Below are 23,953 nucleotides of genomic sequence, written 5' to 3'. Positions count from 1 at the left end.
TCCCACGAGGGTCTCCTTCTGACATCCACTGGGGCACAGTGGGTATCCATTTACTATCTGTCCAACAAATGAATTAGCAAGAAGGAGGAAAAATACGAACTTTTGGAAGAGATGAAGACATGGAAGAGAAGGGGGAATTTCAATTGGGCCTTAAAAGGTGAAGAGAAAATTACAAAAGAAAAAAAATTTTTTTTTAAAAGTTGGGAAGGGCTATTCGAATGTTAGGCACTTTCAAAATGAACCAAGGTAGTTGAATGTTGCTAGAAATTCCTACCTGTGCCAAGTCAACCTCGTCCTAATTCTGGCCCCTAGGACCTCACAGCCAGAGGTGGGAGGAGAACTTCCCCCAGGATTCCCTCCATGAGAAATACCCTTCGAGGTTTCAGACGCCTCCTCTTGTAGTGTGATTCCAGGACACTTCGCAGCCCTTCATTCCTCTCCCCTAAGCCATTCCACCTGCCCGATCCCCTGTGAAAAGCGATGCTCAGAATAAATCGCAGGACTCAGGGTCCACCGGGGCACATCCTCTGCCTCCTGCCCCTTGCTCAGCTAACAAGCAGAGGTCAAAGAAGCCCCAGAGCAATCCATGAAAGGGGAGAATGCCAAGAGCTGCCGCCACGTCACCTCGTCCCCACCTGTCAGGAGCAGTAAACTTTGGATTGCTAGGTCTTAAAACATCCTTCAGCTCTGGAAATGTTCCTGCAGAGGAATAAATAGGCTTGTGCATGTTCGCTTTTTACCAGCTTTTGGTACCCCCTACTGGTGAAATGGTGTGACCCACAGAATCTCAGAACAGCTAGAGAAAAAATTCCAAGTTCAGAAGGTAATAATAAGTACTTGAGTCTTGAAGGCCCCCAAGGAGTCCATCCGATCATCCCATGAGTTGTGTGATCACTTTATGAGGATTTTTTTTTTCCAGCATTTTATACCTATGGATATTCTGTAGGCTGGGGGGGGGGGGTGGAAATTCTGATATCTGTGAACATTCCATTAATTCTGCAAACATTTCCAGAAGAAAACGCTAAGTTATTAATTAAAAGTATTCCTAGGTAGCAATATTCCAGGGTAAAAACTGATTTTTATGTAGTTTTTTTCCCCCTTTTCTTTCCTTGCACGTATCTGCTTTTTAAGTGGTTATAATTTGTGTCCAGAGCAGTAAGGCAATCCTCTACACTTCAAATCATAGACTTTTAAATATAAATCTGTGCAACAAATCTATTGAACACGGGCTCTGTGCCAGACACCTAGCAAGAAACTGGAGTAGGTGCAGAGAGTCAAAAGCCCTTCTCCCAAGTGGTCCTGGCCCAAGTGGGTGAGAGAGTGGAATTACTGTAACTTGAATAGAGTGCTCAGCTGACATGCACCTAAGACTCCCTGATGTCCTGTCGGGTCCCAATCATGTTTGAGCTCTCTCAGAGCATCAGATATTTCTTCCTGGCCTTCTCCCTTATCTGTTCAATGCCTGTTGTTGCTGTTAGTCTCTGGGTTCTGTGAGGGTCAAGGTCAAGAATATATGATCTTCTTAATGTCTAGCAGAGACTGATACACATACATGCTCAATAAATATTTGCTCAATGGATGAGTCAGCCAAGAGCAGGAAGTTACAATTCTATTAGAGAGGAGCAGGGCAAAGCCCAAAAGAGATCTGACATTTGAATAACACTGAGACTTGGAGGATGAGGAAGAGGTGGTCCTTAGAAAAGAAGGGGACTCCAGAAGGAATAATTGTATTGAGTATTGGGTGTGTGTATGTGTTGGGTGGGGGGGTAGCTGATGTGTCCTAAAAGGAGGTATGTGTGGAACAGAAGCCTAAGTTGAAGTCTACAATGTAGTTTTAGGGTCTTGAATACCCTATTCACAGGTTTGGGTTTTCCTCTCTCTTTGAAGGGAAAAAAAAAAAGAGAAGTGGGATAAATTAAACTCTTTTTGGTACTGGGAATGAATACCAATTTTCCTGTGTTACTGACAGTATTTTTAATACTTAAATTTTGGATTCTGAAGGAATAGATAGTGCCTCACGCTAGATTTCCTTGCCTTCTTTATGAACTCCGTTTCCACCTTGTAGTTGTGTTCACCTCCTGCCAAAGCCCCTGGGCAGCATTCTCCTCACCTCGATCATGCAGGAGCCGTCAGCTGTGGAATGTACATGAAGGACACTGCTGTGGCTGGGCCTGAAGGTCCACGAGTTAAAGGCTTGGATTCAGTGGTATTGGGAGGTGCTGTGGACCTTGAGGAGTGGGACCTGGAGAGAGGTCCTTAGGTGGTTGGAGGTGGCCTTTAAATGGGCTTTGGGCATCTTGGCCCATCCAGTTGTTCTCTTTGTTTCCTGGCTCGTGAGTTGAGCAGTGTACTCCACCACCCTCATCCCCTGACGTACCTCTCCTGCTCAAGGTTCAAAGCAATGGGGCCACAGAAAGAGCCTTCAGAACCATGAGCTGAAATAAACCTTTCCTCTTTGTAACTTAATCATCTGAGGTATTTCATTATAGTAATGCAGATCTGACTAATGTACATGTCATGTCTGAAGTTTTACAACTCAGCTTTCTGACTTTTAAATATCTACGTGTTTCGGAGAGGCTCTGATTTTTATTGTTTTCAATATAGGTATGCTGAACTACCCAAACATTTCTATAAAATGCCATTTTTCAGAAAATCTGTGAGGCCTTTTTGTTATTATTATTCCTTTGGAAACCAATGATTTGTGCCCAACACAACCCTCTCCATATTATTTTACCCTGAATAGAATGAGATTGGTTAGGAGCTCTGCCCCAGAGGAAATACCAAGCGTTTGATACATACTCATTTATAGTTTTAAAGTTAATTCTCTTATCGGATTTTCTTTTTATTTCCTGCTGGGGGAATGTGAGCAGAGCTCAGATAGAGGCAAAGGATATGCTGTATATCTTTTCAAATTTATGATTAAGAAGGTCACATATACATTTTTAAACACACTCCTTTTTGATAATAAATGAAGAATAAAATTTTGAAATGTCATCAGGAGCAGAATTACTCACTTTTCTTTCCTTGGCGCGCGCCCTGCCTGTTGATTGTCTGACGGTGATGAGAAGGGACCCTCCCAGGCAATGATTCACTGGTTGTTTTTCTGTCTGCTGAATAGCTGCATGGGAAGAACAGGGTGCCTGTGGCCAAAGCATTGCAACCAAAAAAAAAAAAATGTGTTTCTACTCTTGAGTGCCCTTCTTTCCCCGGGCCAATTTTGAAAAACTAAATAAATGAAGAATTCCATGGTAGGCTGCATTTGTCTTGAAATTATGGCCAAAATGGAGGAAGGAAAAGCTTTTCTCTCCTTGGTATGAATTCTCAGGATTCGCTCTCTACCTTTCTCTGCTCTGCTTTCTGCTTCCAGAGCACATTCTGCAGGGACTCCCTCCAAGGGGTGCTTCACCATCTCTGCCTCATAATTGGGCTCAGCTAGTGATAACTGCTGTATGGGATCAGAGGGAGCGGGTTGGGTGCAGTCAGGACACCTTGGCCTCTGGTTCCTTCCTAGAGGTCACCTAGCACTGGCAGGACCCCTCAAAAGACAGCCAAGGCTCTTGTCCAGTGTCTCCCCTTTACAGTTCCCTTCTTGTGCTTCCTCTACTTGTTCTTCTGATCCACAGGTACAACGGCTCTCCTGTGTGTGTGTGTGTGTGTGTGTGTGTGTGTGTGTGTGTGTGTGTATGTGTGTATAAATCTTTTTTTACATTGGGGTTCCCTGCATTCTTTCTACTTTTGCCAGTCACCCTTTTTATAAATAGATGCTCCTCAAATCATCCCTATATGTGTGTGTGTGTGTGTGTGTGTGTGTGTGCGCCATCTGTCATTCTCTGCTGTCTACACCTAGATCAGGGACCCAGGTTTTAAGGAGTTTACTACCAAACTGGAGTTGATATTGTATGAGCTCTAAAATACTTTTGCATCTAGGTTTATCCTTTCTTTGAATATCACCTCTCATTGGGAGATCATTACCTCTTGAAATGCCCTATTTTATGAGCAGATGGATTCAACTTGGGAAAATTATTCCCTATTTTGCACCAAGTCTGACCTCTCTGGACACCCGTTCTTTCTGCGTGGCTATAGGAATAACCACAATTGAATTTGATGCCAGGTCCTGTGAAAAATGGAGCAAGAGGCCTGGAAAAATTAATCCTCAAGATATTTAATGTTTAACCTAGAGCTTTTCGTGTGATTAGAATAGAATGACAACATTGAGATGCATATGTGTTGCAAAAACCCAGAGAGACCATGTTGACTTTTTAGAAATATTTGAATATCTGTTATATGCAAGAAGCATTAGTCATATTTTTAGATTTCTAATGAAATATCTAATACCTATCAGTTAAAATTTAAGGGAGGTAGATTTCTAATCCATAAAAGAAGAACTCCTTAACCTTTCAGTTCCCTGGTGAGGAATCAAAGTCTCCATCCTTTGATATAATTCAGGGGGAGATGGTATTCCACAGTGGGGCTGTTGGAAAGGGAATCCAGACACTGAAAGGCAACTCAAGTCTTCGTAAGAACAGCAGCTTCCAGGCATGGACTGCTCCCCATGTGCCAGGCACTGTGCTTTGTGTGTTTTACGAACCATTTCACTTATTACAATGCTGTAAAGTTAGTTGGCCACAGTGTACAGAGGAAGGGTTCAGGTTTCAAAGAGATGAAAGAACTTGCCCTGGATCATGCAGCTGGCAGGCAGCAGAGGTAGGATACAAACCAACATCTGCCGGATGTCAAAGTCAAGAGTTTTGCCCTCTGGTGGTTGGTGTCAGAATCACCTGGGAACTGGGTGGCCATACAGAGGTCCAGGCTCTATCCTACATTCATGAGCCTGAGCCTCTGTGTACTTTTTCTCAGGTGACAGAGAGGCCAGACCAGCCTGGCCTCTTCCTCCTCTAAAGGAGAGTGGAGGTGGCGTCGTACAAGTCTCACTGGCTTTGTGCGCATGGTTTGGATAAGGCGGCATGCGTTCATGCTTCTATTACATGGAATCTACTAGTTGTTATGGAGCACTTAGCTCTATTCCACCTTGAAAGTGGAGGGCCTGGCTTAGCTTTATTTCTGGAAAATAAGCCAAGCGTGATAGTAGAGGAAGGCAGGCAGGGAAGGAGGGTAATCTATCTTTCCAATGCTTTATTTCAACTGGCACCATCTGACTGTGATTTTTTCCCTTGCACATGTCCCAAAGGAAGCTGGCCAAGAAGCAGAAGGAGACACAGAGTGGAGCCCAGAGGGAGATGGGGCCTGTGGCCTCTGCGGACAAACCCACCACCAAGCTCAGCGCCAGTCGCAATGACGAAGGCTTCTCCTCCAGTTCTCAGGACGTTAACGGATTCAGTAAGTTGAGTCCACTAAGGGGAAGGTGATATCTAGGTCCGGCATGAGCCTGGTATTTCTGCTGTGGACCCCTCACAGTGCTCAGGTACTGTGAGACCCGGGGTCAGGATGCTTCCCTGGGATGGTCCAGGAGGAAGGTTTTCCCCTGCAGAGCCCTGGGGCAGCCCCTTCCAAGGAGAAATGGAGTATTTAAGAATACACCCCAAAGTAGAAAGAAATGGGACCAAGTCATCCTAACTGCTTGTGGGCCTAAAGAGAGATGGGTTAAAAATGATAATAGTAAAAAAGGAGGAGGAGGAGGAGGAGGAGGAGGAGGAGGAAGAGGAGGAGGAGGAGGAGGAGGAGGAGGAGGAGGAGGAGGAGGGGCCCTTAGAGAGAAAAATATGCCACTATGAACTGAATTTTTAAATTTTCAAACTGTTTCACACATATGGTGTAAGGTAAGTGAGTCATGAACTATTACTGTCCTTGTTCTGGATGCTCAGGAAAGGGAGGCTCAGAAACTGTCTCTCCAAAGTCCCTTGGCTGATATCAAGTCCAGACTGGAAGACAGACCTCTCAAGCCATGGCCATTTCCAAGTCTTGGCCAACAGACATGTGACATCTTGTCAAGATTGAGTCCTCATGCAAAGCTAACAAAGGACCCCAAGCTAATCTAGGTGGTTAAGACTTCATGGTCAGCCCTATCCAAAGGAGAGCTCCAGGACTCTTGACCTAAGAGGCTGGTGTGGTGATCAGACGGTGGTATTCGCTCTTATCTTCCAACCATGCTGTAAGCTTGTTCTTTCCTAGATCTAATACGCTAGTTACCCCAACCTCTGCTCCAAATAGGGGAATGCAGGAAATCTAAAAGGATATTTATCAGGGACAAAATTCCTCCATATATTATATAAATTGCAGGTGGAAGAAATCCCAACTTGCAAAAATCACCTTAGGTATGGTCCATTTGGGATGATGTGGATCTATGAGAAGATGAAGGAAGAAAGAAAACAAATATTTATTTACCACCTTCTGCACTTGCAGCCACTCTCGCTCATTTCATTCTCACCACAGTCTTGTAAGATACGTGTTATTATTGTACCTGTTTTATAGGTAAGGTATCCAAAGCCAAATGTGTTTGGTTCAACTTCCCACAGGCACACAGCTTGTCATGGATGGACCCAGGTCTGACCCATGATTCCTAAGCTCAAGGGCAGCACAAACTCCACCTGGGAAGATTTCCAAAATACATGTACATGGTCTCCACCCTCATCCACTGAATCCAAATCTTGGGAATACAAGGGCAGGGACTGAAGGCTATAGATTTTTGTAAAGCTCTTCAAATGGTTCATTTTTCAGCATTTGCACTTTTGTTCTCTCTCTCTCTCTCCAATTATCTGAACAATTTAGAAGTTCACTTCAGACATAACACTTCACCTGTAGAGAGATCAACAAGTTTCCTAAGAATTGGGACACTCTTCAACACAACCACAATAACAGTATCTTAACCAACAAGGGAAACTTGATTCAATGATATCCAATATAACTATCCAGAGTCAAATTCTCTCAATGTCCCCAAATGTTCTTTATTGTTGTTCATTGTAATTCAGGCTCCAATCCAAGGTGCTCACACTGTGTTTGGTTTTCTTGTCTCTTTATCTCCTTTGCCTATAGAATAGACATCCACACTTTTTTTTCCCCGGGTTATTGACATTTTTTTTCAAAGCCTAGGGACAGTTTTCTCATAAAATGGTCTCCAATCCAGATTTGTCTGATTTTTCCATCATGATAACATTCAGGTTAAACATTTGGGTAAAAATACTACATATGCAATGCTGTGTACTTCCCTTTGGATCATACCAATAGACACGAGATATCACTTTGCCTGTTATTGACGATGCTAAGTTTGAGCATATCTTAAAGATGGGTAATGGCTTTTAAAGACAAAGCCTAAGAGTCTACTGATTATTTTATGAGCAAATATTTAACTTTTGCTTTCCTTGGAGGTCAGAGAAAATCTGTGGTCTGCTTAACCAAGCAACCAGTCCTTTTTCTACCTTCAGTCCAGGTGAACCACACATTTCCTAGGGCCTGGGAAAGGGGATTTTGATGTAGACCAGGAAGGGCAGAGAAGGGGCCATCAAATAAATAAGGTAACTTTTTGAAGAAAGGACCATTCTGAGCTCAAGGAGGATCCGCTGCACTGGACCAGCTCTGGCTCTGCTGCTTCTGGCCCAAGATAGAGAAGTTTGTTTGCAAGAATAACTGATTAAAAACACTGACCAACTATTACCTAGTTATGCTCAACCTTTCCTATACAACCAGCCTCTGCGCACACTCTTTTCCTTTTGTGGAATTGCCATGGGAGGACATTAAATGACAGAGATTATGGTCAGAGATGTATGTCGATCATTTTGGCTCTAAAATTATAGGCATTTGGTCTCAAGTTTTCTGATCTTAAATGAAAAACAACCTGGGTGACTAATTTCTCGGGTTTCAAAGGGAAATATCACCACTATTTTCACCATGCACCAAAACTTAGACCCTTAAAATGAAAACACCCAAGATGGAGATAAATTAGCTAATCAGAAAGGAAGAAGAAAAATATCCAGTGGGACCTAATTAGAGAGCTTAAAGGCCAGGGACAATCTTTCCAAATGATTAGATATCTATATGTGCACAGTTTATGTTTAAAACGCACACACATATACGTCTGTGTACAAACACACAGACATGTATACACAACCATATTATGTTTATATATGTTCTTTCATTTTAATAACATTACTTTTTAAAAGGCAAAAATATTAATTTTGTTTTTTTTATATACTCGATTAGTATGAAATGAAAATTTGCATGTATTTGAATCACTGAATATTTTAGAACCCTCTATGTATTTGGCGTCTTCAACTGCAGCTATAAACCCACACTGGGGATTTTTTTTCAATGCCCTCAAGTGCATCAGGTACCTTTTTAAATGCCCTGTGGAACCACTGGGATGAGATTTGAGGGAGAAAAAAAAGTAAGTACTGCTTACACTGGAGATGTAGAAATTGCTTCTGAAATCACCCTGATGTATGTAAAATTGAATCTATTTTTGTGACATTAGGGAAGTGACTGTCTGGCTTCTGCATCAGCATCTTTAAGAGGCCTTGAGATTATGTGCAAATGTTGCGCAGCACTGAGGGGTAGGGCCCAGGCAGGGTTGCTGCATCGGAAAAGAATATAAAAGAACGCGCTTTGAGCAATTAGTTCATTATTGGACAGGTAGGCCCTTGCCTAATTCAAATTCTGCCTTTTCCTGCACAGGTTCATTTTCTGGGGTTTTCTATTCCAAGTGACTGCTAAGTTGGGTGACATGTATTCAATCAAGGATCCCAATATTGTATAGGGACAATAACCTCTGGGCCTCAAGGGTGACAGAGGCTTTGTCTGGTAGGAGCTGTTGCTGTGGAAGCTTTGGCATTCTTTAAAAAGGAGTGTATGTCACATTTCAAGGACAAACAATGTGCATTGTTTCCAAGTTAAAGAAATGCTAGCTTTTATTAAGTAATCTCATTTGATCCTACAGCCCTGTGTACTTTTTTTTTCTCCCTCTGATCTTCTGTTCCCTGGAATCAGTTTCTGGGTCTTTCTCTGGGTACTCTCCTTATTTATCTGGGCTTAAGTCTTCTTCTTTATCTCTTGTATTCACATGTCATCTTCTCCTTATTCATTTTCAGTCCAAACAAAAGTGCTTCAGAACAAATCCCTGTTGAATCCTCTAACACCTTAGCTGTCTGCCCTTCTCAGACTGCGTGTGACCGACTCCCTTGTTGGCTGGGTACCATTAGTTAACGGTCTTTATTTTTATGCTCCCACTTTATTGAATCTTACAACATCGGATGTGCAAAGGCAAGCCATCTCCACACATCCCAGACGTGGAGCCTTCCAATGCCCTGCTGAGTCAGGAAGCAGGCATGAATGGGGGAGGAGGTCTTAGAGGTGGGATTCAATGGCCATTTCCTCAGTGCTTTATACCTGGCTGCCAAAGGCTGTGAGTCCTGGGGCAGTTTGAGGAGAGTAGTTTCAGAGATAAATAAGTTTTAGCATTGTCTCACAGAAAATAGATTTTTCTGTTTACAAGTTCATCGTAGTTTACGTCCTTCTGCAAGACACATAAGCAACAGATCCTTATGCCTGTGTTGTAAAATGGCTTGTAGGGTGATTTTTACCCCCATTCTGCAGATGAGGAAACTGAGGTTCAGAGGGACTCTCCAGTCCGTATCACACAGGTATTTGACAAGTCATGATGAAGATCCATTTTTCCTGACATCAGAGGCTCTCCAGCTAGTTCTGCAAAGAACTGGAGGAAATATCCAAAAGGGGGACCTGAATAAAACAATAGAGGGGAATTGAATAACGAGGATCAGGAAAATATAAATGAAAACAATAAGATCAAGACAAGGATACATTAAAATGTAATTATATTGTAATTGAATCTCAATATGCAAGCTGGTAACTTTTAAATTCCAATTTGGCTCTGAGCTTTTTGTACCAAAAACTCTAAGAGGAGGATAAATTATATTGGATACCACTATGTGCCAAATCTTCTGCTTTATATAAATTCTATTCTTCAACTTTCTAGTGACCCTATAAGTTAGACATTATTCCCATTCTGAAAATGAGGACACTGGATTTCAGGGAACCCAAATAAATAAGCTCCAAATCACACAGTACAGAAAGAGCAGAGATGATGTTATAAACTGAATAGGGTTATCTGACCCCAGATCTGGAGTTCCCGGTTCTGTGCCATGAACAGTCACCAAGCACTCACCAGTGTCACTGAGGGAAGTCTGAGGGTCATGAGAAAGAAGAAGTCCAGTGCCCTCCCCATGGGTCAGCTGCCTCCACAGCTCTGTTCTGCATGGAGCCCTGGAACTGGGCACCCCCATGGAGCTAGAATATCAAAAAGGTGCTGGGCTCTGTGAGAAGCACCTCAAATAGGCATCTCAGTGTATCCCCCGCAGTCTACATGATTCCTACCAAACCCATTAGACAGTTAACTAATGCTCTCAGATATTCAAAGAGCCTCCTGAAGCTGTATAAAGAGTAGACAAAGAGGCCTGAACCCCAAGACAGACGCTCTCCTCTCAAAACCAAACATCTCTGTCTTTTCTCCAAACTTCAGCAATCATTCCACCATGAAATTGTGCGAAGGAGAAGAGATGTCAAAGTGACATCGCTGGCGTGGAGAACAGCGCTTCTTCCTAGGTCCTCTCTTCACCCAAGCTCCTACTACAGGAGGCACCTGCCCAGTGGATACTCTCCTGGACAGCTTCTGTGGGAACTGTTTGACCAGGAGCTCTTAGGAAAGTGGTGGTGCCATCCTCAGGCCTTCCTAACCTGGACCAATCCCTTGGGAGTTACAGAAAGATGAACAAATGGTCCCTGCCAACAGAGATCTCACAGCTGGGCAGGGGAGATGTAGGGTCCCACAAAGAGCATCTTTGTTGTATTATGTGTGCAGTAGCCATCTGCACAAAAAGCCACAGGACCTTTCCCCTGACTTTGTGACCAAATTATACCTCCTGGTGAGCATGCAGTAACCTTAGGAGATATTTGCTGCCAATGAGGGAGTGGGCCCTAAAAACCAAGGCCCCTGGCTGTCCTTCACTATACAGACTTTATGAAAGGGTTTTTTTTTTTTTTTGAAGGTAGGTCAGGGAATGTCCAGCTCATTACCCTCATGGGACAGTTCAGCAGAGATGAGGAAGAGAGAAGGAAGCACCAAGCAAAATCCAGCAGGAATATTTTAGGATCATGTTATATAACCAAAGCAATTCACATAGGGAAGACAGACCAGGAATTTAAAGATGAAGTGAGGGTTGCTGGGGTTGTGGTAAACTTCTTGGGTGGTTTCTCTATCTGGTTCACTTCCAGTGAGGGCACCGACACTAGAGAAATACGTCTTAATCTTCTGGAATACTGTTGACTATGATGTGTGATGTTGATGATTACTCTGTTTTACGGGGATCTTCCCTTGGTTATCATTTTCCTACACACTTTTCACATATTATCTCTGCTACTCAAACCAGAGCAGCCAGGTAGGGATTATTATCCTGATGTTATAGATGACATCATTGCTACCCCCAAGGTTAAGGCTAAAATCCTAAGCACAATCTCTTGGGCTCTCCATGGTTTCTGACCATTTCTCTCCATACTCTGACCATTTCTCAGGTCTCTGGTCCATCAAATACTAATTGCCCATTTATTTGAATATATGAATGAATGAATGAATGAATAATAGAGTTGGAATTCACATTAAGATCTCCCAAGCTTACATCTGGTTCCAACTCTTCTCACAGTGAGTCCTGTCTCCCATTGAGCTGAATTCTGTTCCAACCTCCTGATCCAACCTCCTCACCTTAAAAATGAAGACATGAGTCCCAGAGAGTTTTCTCAAGATCACTCACTTAATGCATTTGATTGTTTTTGCATTCAAGCATGTATCAGTCAGCAACCAACAAAGTCAGGCCTTTGTCTGCCCTCTGGTGTCACATAGAGTAATGGAATCAGCCTTTCTCTTCCTGCAAGACCCACCCTGACCCCAGCTATTTAACTGCATAACTGAGGCCACCTGTATGCACAGGTCCTTTCTTGAGGCTAAATAGCTCCCATATCAGCCGTCAGCCTTTCTCAGAAAACATTTCTGGTTTTCAATCTGCTCAAAATCCCAGTTAGGACTGCCTTGTTCAGTTCCAGTGAAGATGATTTGGGGACCCAAGTAACATTTCATCTATGCTGTTTCTTCTTGTTAGATCCAAGCCTACCATTTTATTTATTTCCAATCATGTCAGGCAATGGCCTCATTTAATCCTCCCAGTTTACAGTTTCAAAGTGTAATAATAACTATTCATATTTATGATACTTGTTAATCATCAATCAAGCATTAATGATATGCCCATTTCCATACTGAATGTTTTATACGCATCTTTATCACATTGGTATTTTGGGAAGATTAAATAAAGTGTTGTGATTATCTCTGATAATTTAAAGGTGAAGAAACTGAGGCTTAAAAATAGTAAGGAACTTGTCTAAGGTTTCTTAGCTTTAAATAGCAGAGCTGGACCTCAAACCTGAGTCTAAACCCAGCTAAGCCCCATCCTGCCTTCTGAAAGGTAGATGTCATTGTCTCATAAATACAGAAACTTTGCTCCACAGATATTGAGTCATTTGCTTAAAACAATCATCCTCAAAACAAAGTCTTCAAATGAATAGTACTAGCATCACCTGGAGACTAGTTGGAAGCAAATTTTCAGGCCCCACCTCAGAACTATAGGACCCAAACCTCTGGGAAGAGAGCATCAGAGTTTTAATAAATCTTCCAGGTGCATGTTCAAATTTGAAAATCACTGGCTCAAAAGAAAACCAAGGACCGTCTGACTCCAAACCTCTTTTTTCTGGGCTAAGCTGTCTCTGATAATAGCGAGTTGCAGACACTCTGAGGAGAGGGCTCTAACCGCCCCCTTCCCAGGGAGGATGCTCCAAAGGACAACCAGGCTTTTCTGGTCCTGAAGGCTACTAATGCCCATCAATCGGTATGAGGCCCCCAGAGTTCCCTCTCAAGCCACCTCAGAGATTTTTCTCTCCTTTTGCCTGAACAGTGAACAATCTGAGAGCCAGAATAAAAAGAGTGGAAATTTACAAGGAAATGCAATGAGTCACCAAGTGAAACCAAGAGCTCAGTAGAGCATCATGCCGAGGAATGAAAAATAAAGCAAAAGTTCTGTTTGTAGGAGCAATTATATTTTCCAGGATTAAATTGAATCTAGGAGAATTGAATGTTACAATTTTGCCACCTTCTGCTTTATTGAATATTGTACAGGAATTATTGAATATTTTGCTATCATCCACTTGACTGACAGATTAAAGGATGCACTTATTAAACTCATAGCAATCCAAAATGGAATGGAATGTTTCACACCTTGGAAGTGCAAAATATAAATTTAGGTAACCCTTGAGAAAGGAGGCAAATTGTCTAGTACAAATGCTAAGGAGTTAAAGTAAGACACGTTTCAGTGAAGCATATTTGACTCAAAAAGGGATAATAATTATGATGTAGTCAATATTAAAAACCAAATGTCACCTGATCCAACCTCCTCACCTTAAAAATGAAGATATGAGTCCCAGAGAGTTTTCTCAAGATCACTCACTCCTCATGTCATTAATGAAATCAGGGTTAGATTTGGAGTTATGGCCATTCTAGTCTTTGTTTCGTGATCTCCTTCAAAGGAATGAAATACTGTATATACTGTATAGTCAATAGCAGTTTGTCATGTAGTAATTTCTGTGGATCCCCCAATCTGGATTTCTGCACAAATAGAACTTTCTCAAATTGAATTATACTTTTTACCTCCTCGTTATGGGAATAGCCGAGGTGTTCCTTTAAATATTCATTGAATGTCGACCGTATGGGAAGTATTGTAGGGATTGTAAAGATAAATAAGACACGGTCTCTGCCTTCAAGGATATGACTCTCCTCCAGGAGGAGACCTGTAAGTGGATTAGTTTCAATCAATGTGATAAGTGATGGAGAAAAGGCGCGTACAGCGTTCCGGGAACACTGATCAGAGGCTCAGCAAGTGATTAATTCTGCCTAAGTGAGTTAGAGAATACTATGTAGGGAGATGGGTTTTGATTTAAAGGGAGTGCAAGGGAAGGCTTGTCCCAGGTAAAAGGCACAGCACCTTGGAAGTGTAAGGAACAGAGTGGGTGCTAGCAAGTGGGTTCAGAGCTGGAAACTGCCTCACATCTGTGGCCAACTCGAAGTCATTTTCCAAAAAAAAAGATTAACCTACCTGAAATTTAGAGTGAAGCCAGTTCTAGATGTTTCTTATGTTTTGTTGGAACCTGGCCTCGTATACTCTTTGAATCATAACAGAATCATTTTTGCATTGTAGAGAGAACATTTTATCAGCTACAGACCTTCACTTTCATTGTATGCTGGCTCAGCCATTCCCTCTCAATACCCTTTGAAAAGGACTCAGTAAAGAGACAAAGCTGAAGTTGCTTTTGACAATTTGTGCTAGGCCACTGCATCTTGAGAAGAAAATAGAATTATTTTCTACACCTCACAGGTGGTCCTGAATTATAACAGGGCACTTAGGAAGTGCTTGTTAAAGTAATCAAGGATGAGGAAGAGATGCCGGCAAATGTAAATAAGTAGTTGCTAGGTAGCAGAATAAACCAAGCCTACAGACCATTTTTCTCTTCTCAGCTCAAAGCTATAGCCTTGATAACTTAAAAACACAGATTATTCTACTAGCTACCGTTTTGTCAGTAATTACTGGACGAAGCACTTTACATACCTCATTTCACTTAATACTCTCAACAACTGCGTGACACAAGGAAACTGAGGCTTGGAGAATTTACACAATTTTCTCAAGGTCTATGAAGAAACCAAGTCTGGGTTGGAACCAGGGATTCTATGGTTGACCTATCAGTAGTTCGTCCCCCTTAGAACACTTCCTTTGCTTGACATTGTTTCTCGCTTTCTTCCCCAAACATTTCTTCTCATTCTTCTTGATTGGTTTCTCTTTTGTTCCCAGCCTCTAACTATTGAAGCACCTTAGGCCTCAATCCTGGACTGAATCTTTTCTGCTTATACTCTAGATGAGTGGTGATGAAACAAAGAGGCCAGATTTGAAGCAGAAGAGGGGAGTTTAAAACTCAGCAGCTCACGTTGAGGTACTATTGAGTCATTGAAAAGATGTCAGGTAGGCAGTGGATCTGTGGAGCTCAGCAGAGGAGTCTAGTCTGGGGAGGTAAACATTTGGCACATCTTGTACACAAAGTGATTGAAGATGTTGCCATGAATAGGGACACTAAGGCCCACACATTGCCCATAGCCACTGCATAAGTCAATGAATAAACAAGAACTTCCAACCAAGATTTGCATGTAAGAGTCCCTCAAAAAAAAAAAAGCAGTTGATTACAGCTGAGGGCATAATGTTAAAAGAGGGGACTAGGCAAAGGGCTGAGTAAATGTGATGCACAAGTGTTAGAACCTTCTGGAAATCCACCTTGATCCTGGGGTGGAATTCAGTGAAGGAGCTAATGGATTAGGTCAGGTTGTCCTATGTTTGTCTAACCCTCTTGGGTTGTAATAGGATCTCCGCATTCCCAGGAGAATATTCTGACAACACTTATAATTTGGCTTACATATTAGTGGTTGGGAGCAGATCTATATGCCTTAGAAAGTCATTGAAAGAAATACCGTTACCTTAGATTAGGTAGAGGGAAGTGATGGGAGGGGAGGAGAGGGGAGGTGGGGATAGAAAACATAGTAGAATGAAACAGACATTATTACTGTATTTATAAGTGTGGCTACATGACCAATATGATTCTGCAACTTGTACAGTCAGAAAAAAAATGAGAAATTATATCCCATCTATGTATGACATACCAAAGTAAATGCATTGTACTGTCATGTATAACTAATTAAAATGAATAAAATTTTTTTATAAAAGAAAGTCAATGAAAGAGCCATCAGGTTGACTCTCACCAAGATTAAAAAGTAACATTTGAGGAAATGGAAGCAAAGGGAGAGGCAGGCAGCACCCTGTTTACTGCATTACCATCTCCACTCTTTGGTCTCCTACATATTTGTGAAGAGGATGTCATAGTGTTCATTACCAGACAACTCTCACTGGGATGCTGTCCACGAGGTGGAGAGAATGGCCCCTACCACCAAACATCAAATACATCTCACACCCAGACTGGCCTCCAGAGAAGACATGTGTCAGGTGAACAGGAGACTCCACCAACCAAAATGGTAACTGGGTGGCATGAGCAAGAAATGGCAGTTCTACTCTCACAAAGCCCTTGTGTTAGGGAACTCAGGACAGGAAGCAGTGGTAGGCTTGGTATTTCCAGTTCACGTATGTGCATAAGCTGCCAAGAAAATGATGTCTAGTGAGGAGAGGCTGTCCTGGCCCATTAACCATATGACCCATCTCTGTTAAGAGGATTTGCTTTTCACCTTTCCAACAATCTGAGTTGACTTTCTAATTACATGAAAGCTGGAAATGAAATAAAATTTCATTTTTCATTTTCCCTTAATAGCAAGGATACATTCTGCAGGCATATAGCACAGATTAATCTTGACAAGTTCCTCTGTCTCACCTCCCGTATCCAACTCAACACTGAGTTGTTTGCTATCTTCAATATCTAGAAACCATGCACTTCCAACTACCTCATCCTTCAAAGTACTCATCCTCTCTAACCTCAATAAGATCCCTAGCCCCCAAACAATCCTCATATCCATCTCTGTCATACCCTTGCACATTTTTAATAAGAGGTGGGGAGTACTTTTCAAGGTAAAACTTAAGCTAAAGGCCAAAGTATCTGTTCTTACTTTACATACAGAGCTGTTCACAGCTCCCAGGCTCTCACGTCCCTGAACCGTTCTCTGTGATCCAGCCATACTCTCTCCTTCTCTCAGATATTAACCTTTCCAAAGTCCTATCACATGACCTTTGTCCATGCCATTGCTCTACCTAGAGAAGGAGTGAGCAACTACAGCCTATAGGTCAAACCCAGCCCGCTGTGTTTGTTGATGTAGAGTTTAATTGGAACACAGCCACACTTATTTTTTTTACATATTTCTATGGCTACTGATGTGCTACAATGGTAGAATTGAGCATTGTCACAGAGATCTAAAATGTTTACCTGGTCCTTTTCATAAATGTTTTCCAAATCTTCACCTAGAGCACTGACTGGCTGTATCCATACTTTTCCTCTATTTGACACTTTAGATCTCAGTTTGTGCATTTATTCCTTTCCTGACCTGACCCTCTTCTCCCATAATAAGATTGGTTTCTTTTTTAGATGCTATAACAGGATTGTGTTCCTTCATTTTTAGCTAAGCACTGACCTAAGTTTCTGAATGCATTTGTTTAAGATCTGAATCTTCTATTATATGGCAAGCTCCCAGAGGGGAATATCATTTATGGTTTGTTACTACCGTATCCTAGTAGGCAGCAAATGTAAGGAACAGAATAGATACCCCAAACCCTTTTTGATGGATGGAAAGATAAAGTAAGGCTCTGGATAGAAATTCTATATACTCAAATAAAATCAAATGGAATACTTAGGAATCTTGATATAGCTGATAACACACACACACACACACACACACAGTTATCCTGTTGTGAACATCCAAAACTGGGAGGAGGCAGAAAAAATAATCCAGGTATGATCCTTTGCCAATAAGATGCTACCTTGATTTAGCCTGCCTCCCACTCCCACCACCAACCCCAAGTATGCCAACAATGAAGGGAATTTTACAAATCCCTTTTTATGGTTCTTGCAAAAATTGGAGTTACTACTCAAAATAGCCTCAGTAAGTCAATCATTGGCTGGTCTAGGATGTGATATAATCACTCTTCCAAACATGTGAACAGGAAGAGATGTCATCAGATGGTCTTCAGAGCACAAAAAAATACAGGTAAAAATCTCATATGGGCTGTTATCTGGCTTTGCCAGTGGGAAAAAAATAAGAAAACTAGTAAAGGAAGGCAGATAAAACAACAGATTATGGTTCTTTCATTGACTGGATGATCTCACAAGTAGCCTTGGAAATAAGACATCAGCCACCTGTGGGTCCAGTTATATGGGTCCAATCAGTATGGTCATGGAAGTCTGGCTTTCCCACACCACTTGTTCTGAGAGCCAAGATGTTTCTGTAGTTGTTGGAACCTACCTTCAAGGTAAAAAGGCAGGTTTTGGGCTCATGCTGGTTTTCTAGATGAGAAGAGGCCAGGATGCAATGTTAGAAGATCAGCAGGAAGTAGAAATGGGTCCCTTGGGCTGCTTCAAGAAGGCCAAGGAAAACATCATTGAGGAATTGGATTTTCAAGAATGAGGGAGTTGATGCAGAAAAAGAGAGACAAGTATTTGCTCTTTATTTTGGTGTATCATACCACATCAAAATTTAGTGACATAAAACAAACACCACCGTATTTCACTCACAATCCTGTGGGCCAGGAGTTTGGACACACTGCTACAGGGATATCTTGTTTCTGCTTGAAAATGTGGAGGCTCAGCTGGGATGGCATGAATGACTGAAAATCGCTGTGACAATTCTCCTAGGGCCATATGTCTGGGGCTTCAGTTCTTCCTCAGACAACATCTGCTAGGGATGAAATGCCCAAATGGCTCTTTTATTTGTATGTCTGATCCCTGGGCTGAAATGACTACAACATCTGGAGCAGGGCAGCACTGCTCTTTCCTTGGGCATCCAACTTAGCCTTCCTTGTAGCATGGCAGACTCAAAGTAATCAGACATCTTGCACAATGACTGGCTTCCCCCAGAGTGAGTGTTTCACGAAATCCAGGAGGAATTCCAATCCTCTTAAAATCCAGGTTCATAACTTGGCAGCATCCCTTCTGATGCCTATTGTTATTGAAAAGCACTCACAGGGCAGCCTAAATTGAAGAGAACGGAGGAGCAGAATCTCTACAGGAAAAAATGTCATAAACATGTGGAAAGGGAACAATTCAGTGGTGGTAATTTTGAGAAAACTATCACATTATTCTAAAACAAAGAATGCATATACAGGGCAGAAATGTATGGAGAAAGTCCACTTGGCTAATATAGTCAATAACAAACAGGGGTGTTTTCCAAATCTCTAGTTTTCACTTTAGTGAGTAATGATTCTGTTGTTATTAGTACATGTTTTAACAGGGTCTCTTCGGGTTTTCTGAATGTGAAAAGAGCATTTGCTCTCTTGTACAATTCCTTGTGAGCATAAATATATTCTTCCAAAAACAGAGTTCAAAAGACAACAATCATGTTAACTTTTCTCTAAAACTTTGGATAGAATGTAGATGGCAGTAAATAGGAGTTTCTCTGTCCATGGTGCTGAATCACCCTAACTTTTCCCAGGAAGCCCTTTCCATTTGACTTACAATTATGGATGGTTTGGTGTCTCTGCAGTAGTTGGACTATTAGCTCCACAGGGTTACATAGGAGTAGGAGATGAACCCAGAGGGGTAATCAAAGTCTGTGTCTTCAATGGTATTGAAATGAGAGATTTTGAAATGTATTGTTTTCTTCAAGGAGCTAACAGATTTTTAAAAATGGAGGGAAATGGTTAGGTTCAATTTAAAAAGATAGTTCTGGTGACAGTGAAGTAAATGTGTTGGAGTGGATTAGACTGATAAGAATCAAGTACTGTTTTGGCACCAAAAAAGACTTCAAGGAAGGTGATTTAGCACGAGATGCTTGTGTATGTGGAAATTTTGTCTCAACGCACACACACACATACACACACACACACACACACACACACACACACACACATACACCTGCTTATAGAGCCTATAGTCACTACATCCTAACTGGTGTGGAAATTCCTTGAAATGAAGCACTGGTAGGGAAAGCATGCTCTGTGGCATTTCCTCCTGAGAATAGTTTTAAGTCCAGAGTATTGATTAGATCTTCCAGCTTTCTCCATGTTTTCTTGATCAATCCATATTTTGAGGGTTTGATACCTGGAATATTTGGACATGTTTGATTTTGGAATGAGTGTCTATTCAGTTAATGTCTCATTGGGCCAGTACAGTTTTTCAAGGTGAAAACCCCTTTTCATCTTCAGGGTCTTTGATCTAGGTTAGATGAAATTCCCTCTGATCTACAGATGTGACAGAGACTCAGAAAGTAAGAGAGTCATTCCAAACTAGCAGAGTCACTTCTGTTTCTACTGCACTGGAGACCCAAGTGGTCATCCACTGAGTCTCCAGCCAGATGTGTGCTGTCAAATACATCCACTTGCAAATATGGTCCCTGGGCATTTTCTCTGTGGCTCTTCTCATTCTGTCCTGTCACTTTTCTTTCAAATTGATCCATCAACAGAGGTTTACCTAATATCTCAATGTCATTGTTATGCTTTACTTATAAAATAGCTACTAGCCTAGCCTGTTCTGCAATTTAAAAATGCAAATCTCACCGTGCCACTGCCCAGCCAAAAACCTGCCAGTGGTTTCACATTGCCCTCAGAGTAAAGTTAAAATTCATCTCATGGCCCAGAAAGGCATAGAATGATCTGACTTCTGTTTATATTTTTAATTTCATCTCTTGTCACTCCAATCTGCTCAAGACAGTCCAGACTTTTTTTTTCCTCTTCTTTGAAAACACTAAGACTTTTTCCAACATTGTGACTTCTACAGTTCTGTTCTCTCTTTCTATAACATTCTTCTCCTCTATTGTTTAGCCACTGTTTATCCTTCTGGTCTATGATTAAATGTCACCTTCTGAAGGATTTCCTGAATATCCAATTAAGCAATTGTTATTTATTTTTTTCTAATAACACTAAGTTCTTATCCCTCTTAGCATGTACACACTGTTTATTAATGTAGGTGTTTTTTTTTTTAGTTAAAATCTGCCTACTTTGATAGACTGTGCATAGACCACACTTCTGTTTTGGCTACCTCTGTATTTCTGGAGACTGGGATGGTGGTTTTCATAGGATAGATGATTATTATATTTGTTGAATGAATCATTTGTTAATTTTGCAGTCAAGATGGATCTTGATGGTTTGCTTTTAATTATTCAGCATTCAACTGACTATTCTTATGCATTGCTGGAAAAATTAAGGAAGGGCCTAAAGCCAGATTTCCAAAGTTGCTATTGGGGTTTAATCCCTTGATGAAGGAAGAAAGGCCAGGGAAGAATCACTGTACTAGTCTTGGAGAGATGTAGAGGATGTACTTTGCACCTTCACTGCTTAGAAAGTACATCCTGGCATCCTCATCCCAGTCATTAGTTATAAAGGTGCCATCACCAAATGCAGGAAGATGCTGGAAAGCCTTGGACTTCACCCCTCAGCATACTTCAGAACCACTCTGTGGTCCTGCTGCCCCTATCTTTGTGGCCTCCTCCTTCCCCAGTCACAGTTTCTCGGTCTCCAACATTATGCCCTTGTGGGTCTTATCGATGAAAGTCTTACCCTTACGTATTAAGAAATATGCCTCATTATGTTTGAATTGGAAGGTAGCAGAAACTAACATTGAGCTGTAACTATGTGCCAAGGGCTCTGATAGATGCTGTGTACATATAATTTATTCCTCATAACCTGTGAGGTAATGATTATTATTGGCACAAGTCTTTGCACATAAGTAAAAACTGAGGTTCAAAGAGGTTAAGTAACTTGCTCAATGTCACATAGTTATTAAGAGGCAGAGTTGGATTTAAATCTAATTTTTTGTGCATATGATCCTACTACTATAGTGACCTCTCTCCCAAATAATGAAAATATGCAGACACTTCTGAGGCCTCTGAGGAGATAGCCTACTTGAAGAGCGTCATCTTCAAACCTCAGGATATAGGCTGTTCCTTTACTCCATCTATTTCTAAGATCACACTAACCTCTTCAGAGATCAAAGCATAACACACTTCAGAATGCTGCTGCCATCCATGCATTCCACACCTGTTTTTTGAGCAACTACTCTGTACCAGATGTGTTATACTTTTTGTGCATCATCAGTGAACAAGTAGAAATTTATAGTTACTTATATTTCTAAAGCTTGCATTCTAGTGGTGGTAGGAAGTAGAAAGAGGAGCAAAAAATAATCAATGGACAATAACACATACATAAATTATGTGGGGCAGTAGCAAGCAATAAGTAGTCTGAAACAATGGGACTGAGATTAGAGATAATAAGTGGGGGAGGATTCCAGATTTTCAGATATTTAATCAAAGACTTTGGAGATGTGAGCCATGTCAGGAAGGAGTGCTCTTGCTCCCAAGGCAAGAATGTTCCTGATGTGTTGAAAGAAAGGCAAAGAATCCAAGACACTGTCCCAGCCACAGTGATCCAGAAAATGAGGCTTTAAAGTACCCACTTTTTTATTATTGGACAGAACTTGGAGTTCCAAACCAATGAAGCCCATGAGAAGGACTTCTGTGAATCCAGGTCCTCCCAGGAGGCCTCCTTGTAAATCTGTTGAATACAAGAGGACAACAAAGACCCTTGTACCTATGAGTGTTGAATACCACTGTCATTTAAACCTTTAGGGGCAGAAATCAAAGCCTTTCATCTTTGACTTCCAAATACATGAGAAAACACATGTCCATCAGCACCTACAGTTTAAGGAGCTCTCCTTGGTGCTGACTCTGACCTTACTAACCCAGGAAAGTCTGCCATTGGATTTTGCCTCCTCTTGCCCATCATCACTGGGTCCTACTATTACCTCCACTTGTCTGTACTGGCGTATATCAGGTTGTGGTATAGGCTGGTCACCCATGCTCTGACCATGGTGACCCCCCAAATCTAATACATCTAACCCTATTTATACCCATTCACTTGGCCTTCCTTGGCAAGAAGCCCAGTGTACTATTGTCAAAGATGTTAGCTTGCACAATCCCTCTGTCATTGTTTTGTGAAAGCATCTTTTTAACTGACCCTAGATGCATTGAGTGTTTATTCCCTATTCCAAGTCATTTATTTAGCATGAAAATTTATTAGGCCATTGTTTAGCAAATTCATCACATTATACTTTTTACTTAGCAGAATCACTTAATTAGTGGTTTATTACTGGAATTGACTGTCAATTATGTGGCTAATTCATTTACTTAAGGAATGAATTTTTATCGGGGCAAAGCAATTCAAAGTGCATTGTTAACTCTTTAATGATTAAAGATTGTTGTCAATGACAATTCATGTCATAGGGAAAATTAAACCATTTATTTCCCTTGAAATATCAGATGCTGGAAATGTCTTCAGAAAAGTGCGTGGAGAGGGTAGTTTAAAACCTTTCATGAATTACAGAACTTTCATTAAATAAAATGGCTCCGAATACTTGGCAAAGATAAGCAAACTTAAGAGGAAAGTTTTGATTGGACCCTTTGGAATGAATTCTTATAATATACTCTCATATGTGTTGAGTTTTATAAAGTCCATAAGTTTTCTTTCATTGGAATTATATCTTTGGGTTCTCATTGTGGAATTATATTAGATTTTTGATTGGCAGCCTCTGAGATGGACTTAATGATCTGTGCCCCCTATTTCACATCCTGGTGTAATCCCCCTCTTGAAAGTGCAGGCTAGATCTAGTAAGTGACTTCTAATGAGTAAAATATGATAAAAGTCATTAAAAGACTGTGGTTTCATCTTGGTGCTCACCTGCTCCTCTCACTTGCTCTGTGGGAATTCAGGTGCCATGTTGTAAGTTGCCCTATGGAGAGACCCACTTGGCAAGGAACTGAGAGAGATATCCAGTCACTAAAACATCTGAGTCCCATATGCTAACATCCCATGAGAAAATGAATCTTCTAGCCAGCCTAAGTGGAACCAAATTCTCTCCACATTGAGCCTTCATATGAGACTGTTGTTATCACAGACAGCTTGGGGACGCCTTCATGAGAGATCTTGATCCAGAGGTACCCATTTAAGCTGCACCCAAACATCCGACCCACAGAAACAGTGGGATCCTAGATATGTGTTATTTTAAGTGGCTGAATTTGGGTTCTAGCTTGATATGAAGGTATAGATGACTAATATAAGGCTTAACATGTGAGATGGTATAATAATTTCCCAAAGCCTTGTGGTTATTTAAACCTGAGTCAAGATTTAACCCTTGTTCTAAAGCATCT

At 41.3% G+C, this 23,953-nt stretch overlaps 1 protein-coding gene across 2 annotated transcripts in view; it reads left to right on the top strand.

Annotated features, from left to right (window-relative positions):
- Positions 1-23,953, top strand: part of Ptprt (protein tyrosine phosphatase receptor type T) — a 1,043,151-nt gene that overhangs the window by 918,106 nt on the left and 101,092 nt on the right. For both annotated transcript variants that reach the window (XM_026383218.2, XM_026383217.2), the window contains one exon: positions 5,189-5,337. In XM_026383218.2, coding sequence (XP_026239003.1) covers positions 5,189-5,337 — 149 coding nt within the window. The remainder of the gene's footprint in view (positions 1-5,188; positions 5,338-23,953) is intronic.

This window comes from Urocitellus parryii, chromosome 6, assembly GCF_045843805.1.
Source record: "Urocitellus parryii isolate mUroPar1 chromosome 6, mUroPar1.hap1, whole genome shotgun sequence".
Lineage (NCBI taxonomy): Eukaryota > Metazoa > Chordata > Mammalia > Rodentia > Sciuridae > Urocitellus > Urocitellus parryii.
Note: the sequence above shows the minus strand (reverse complement) of the source record. Positions and strands in the feature narration are given on the sequence as shown.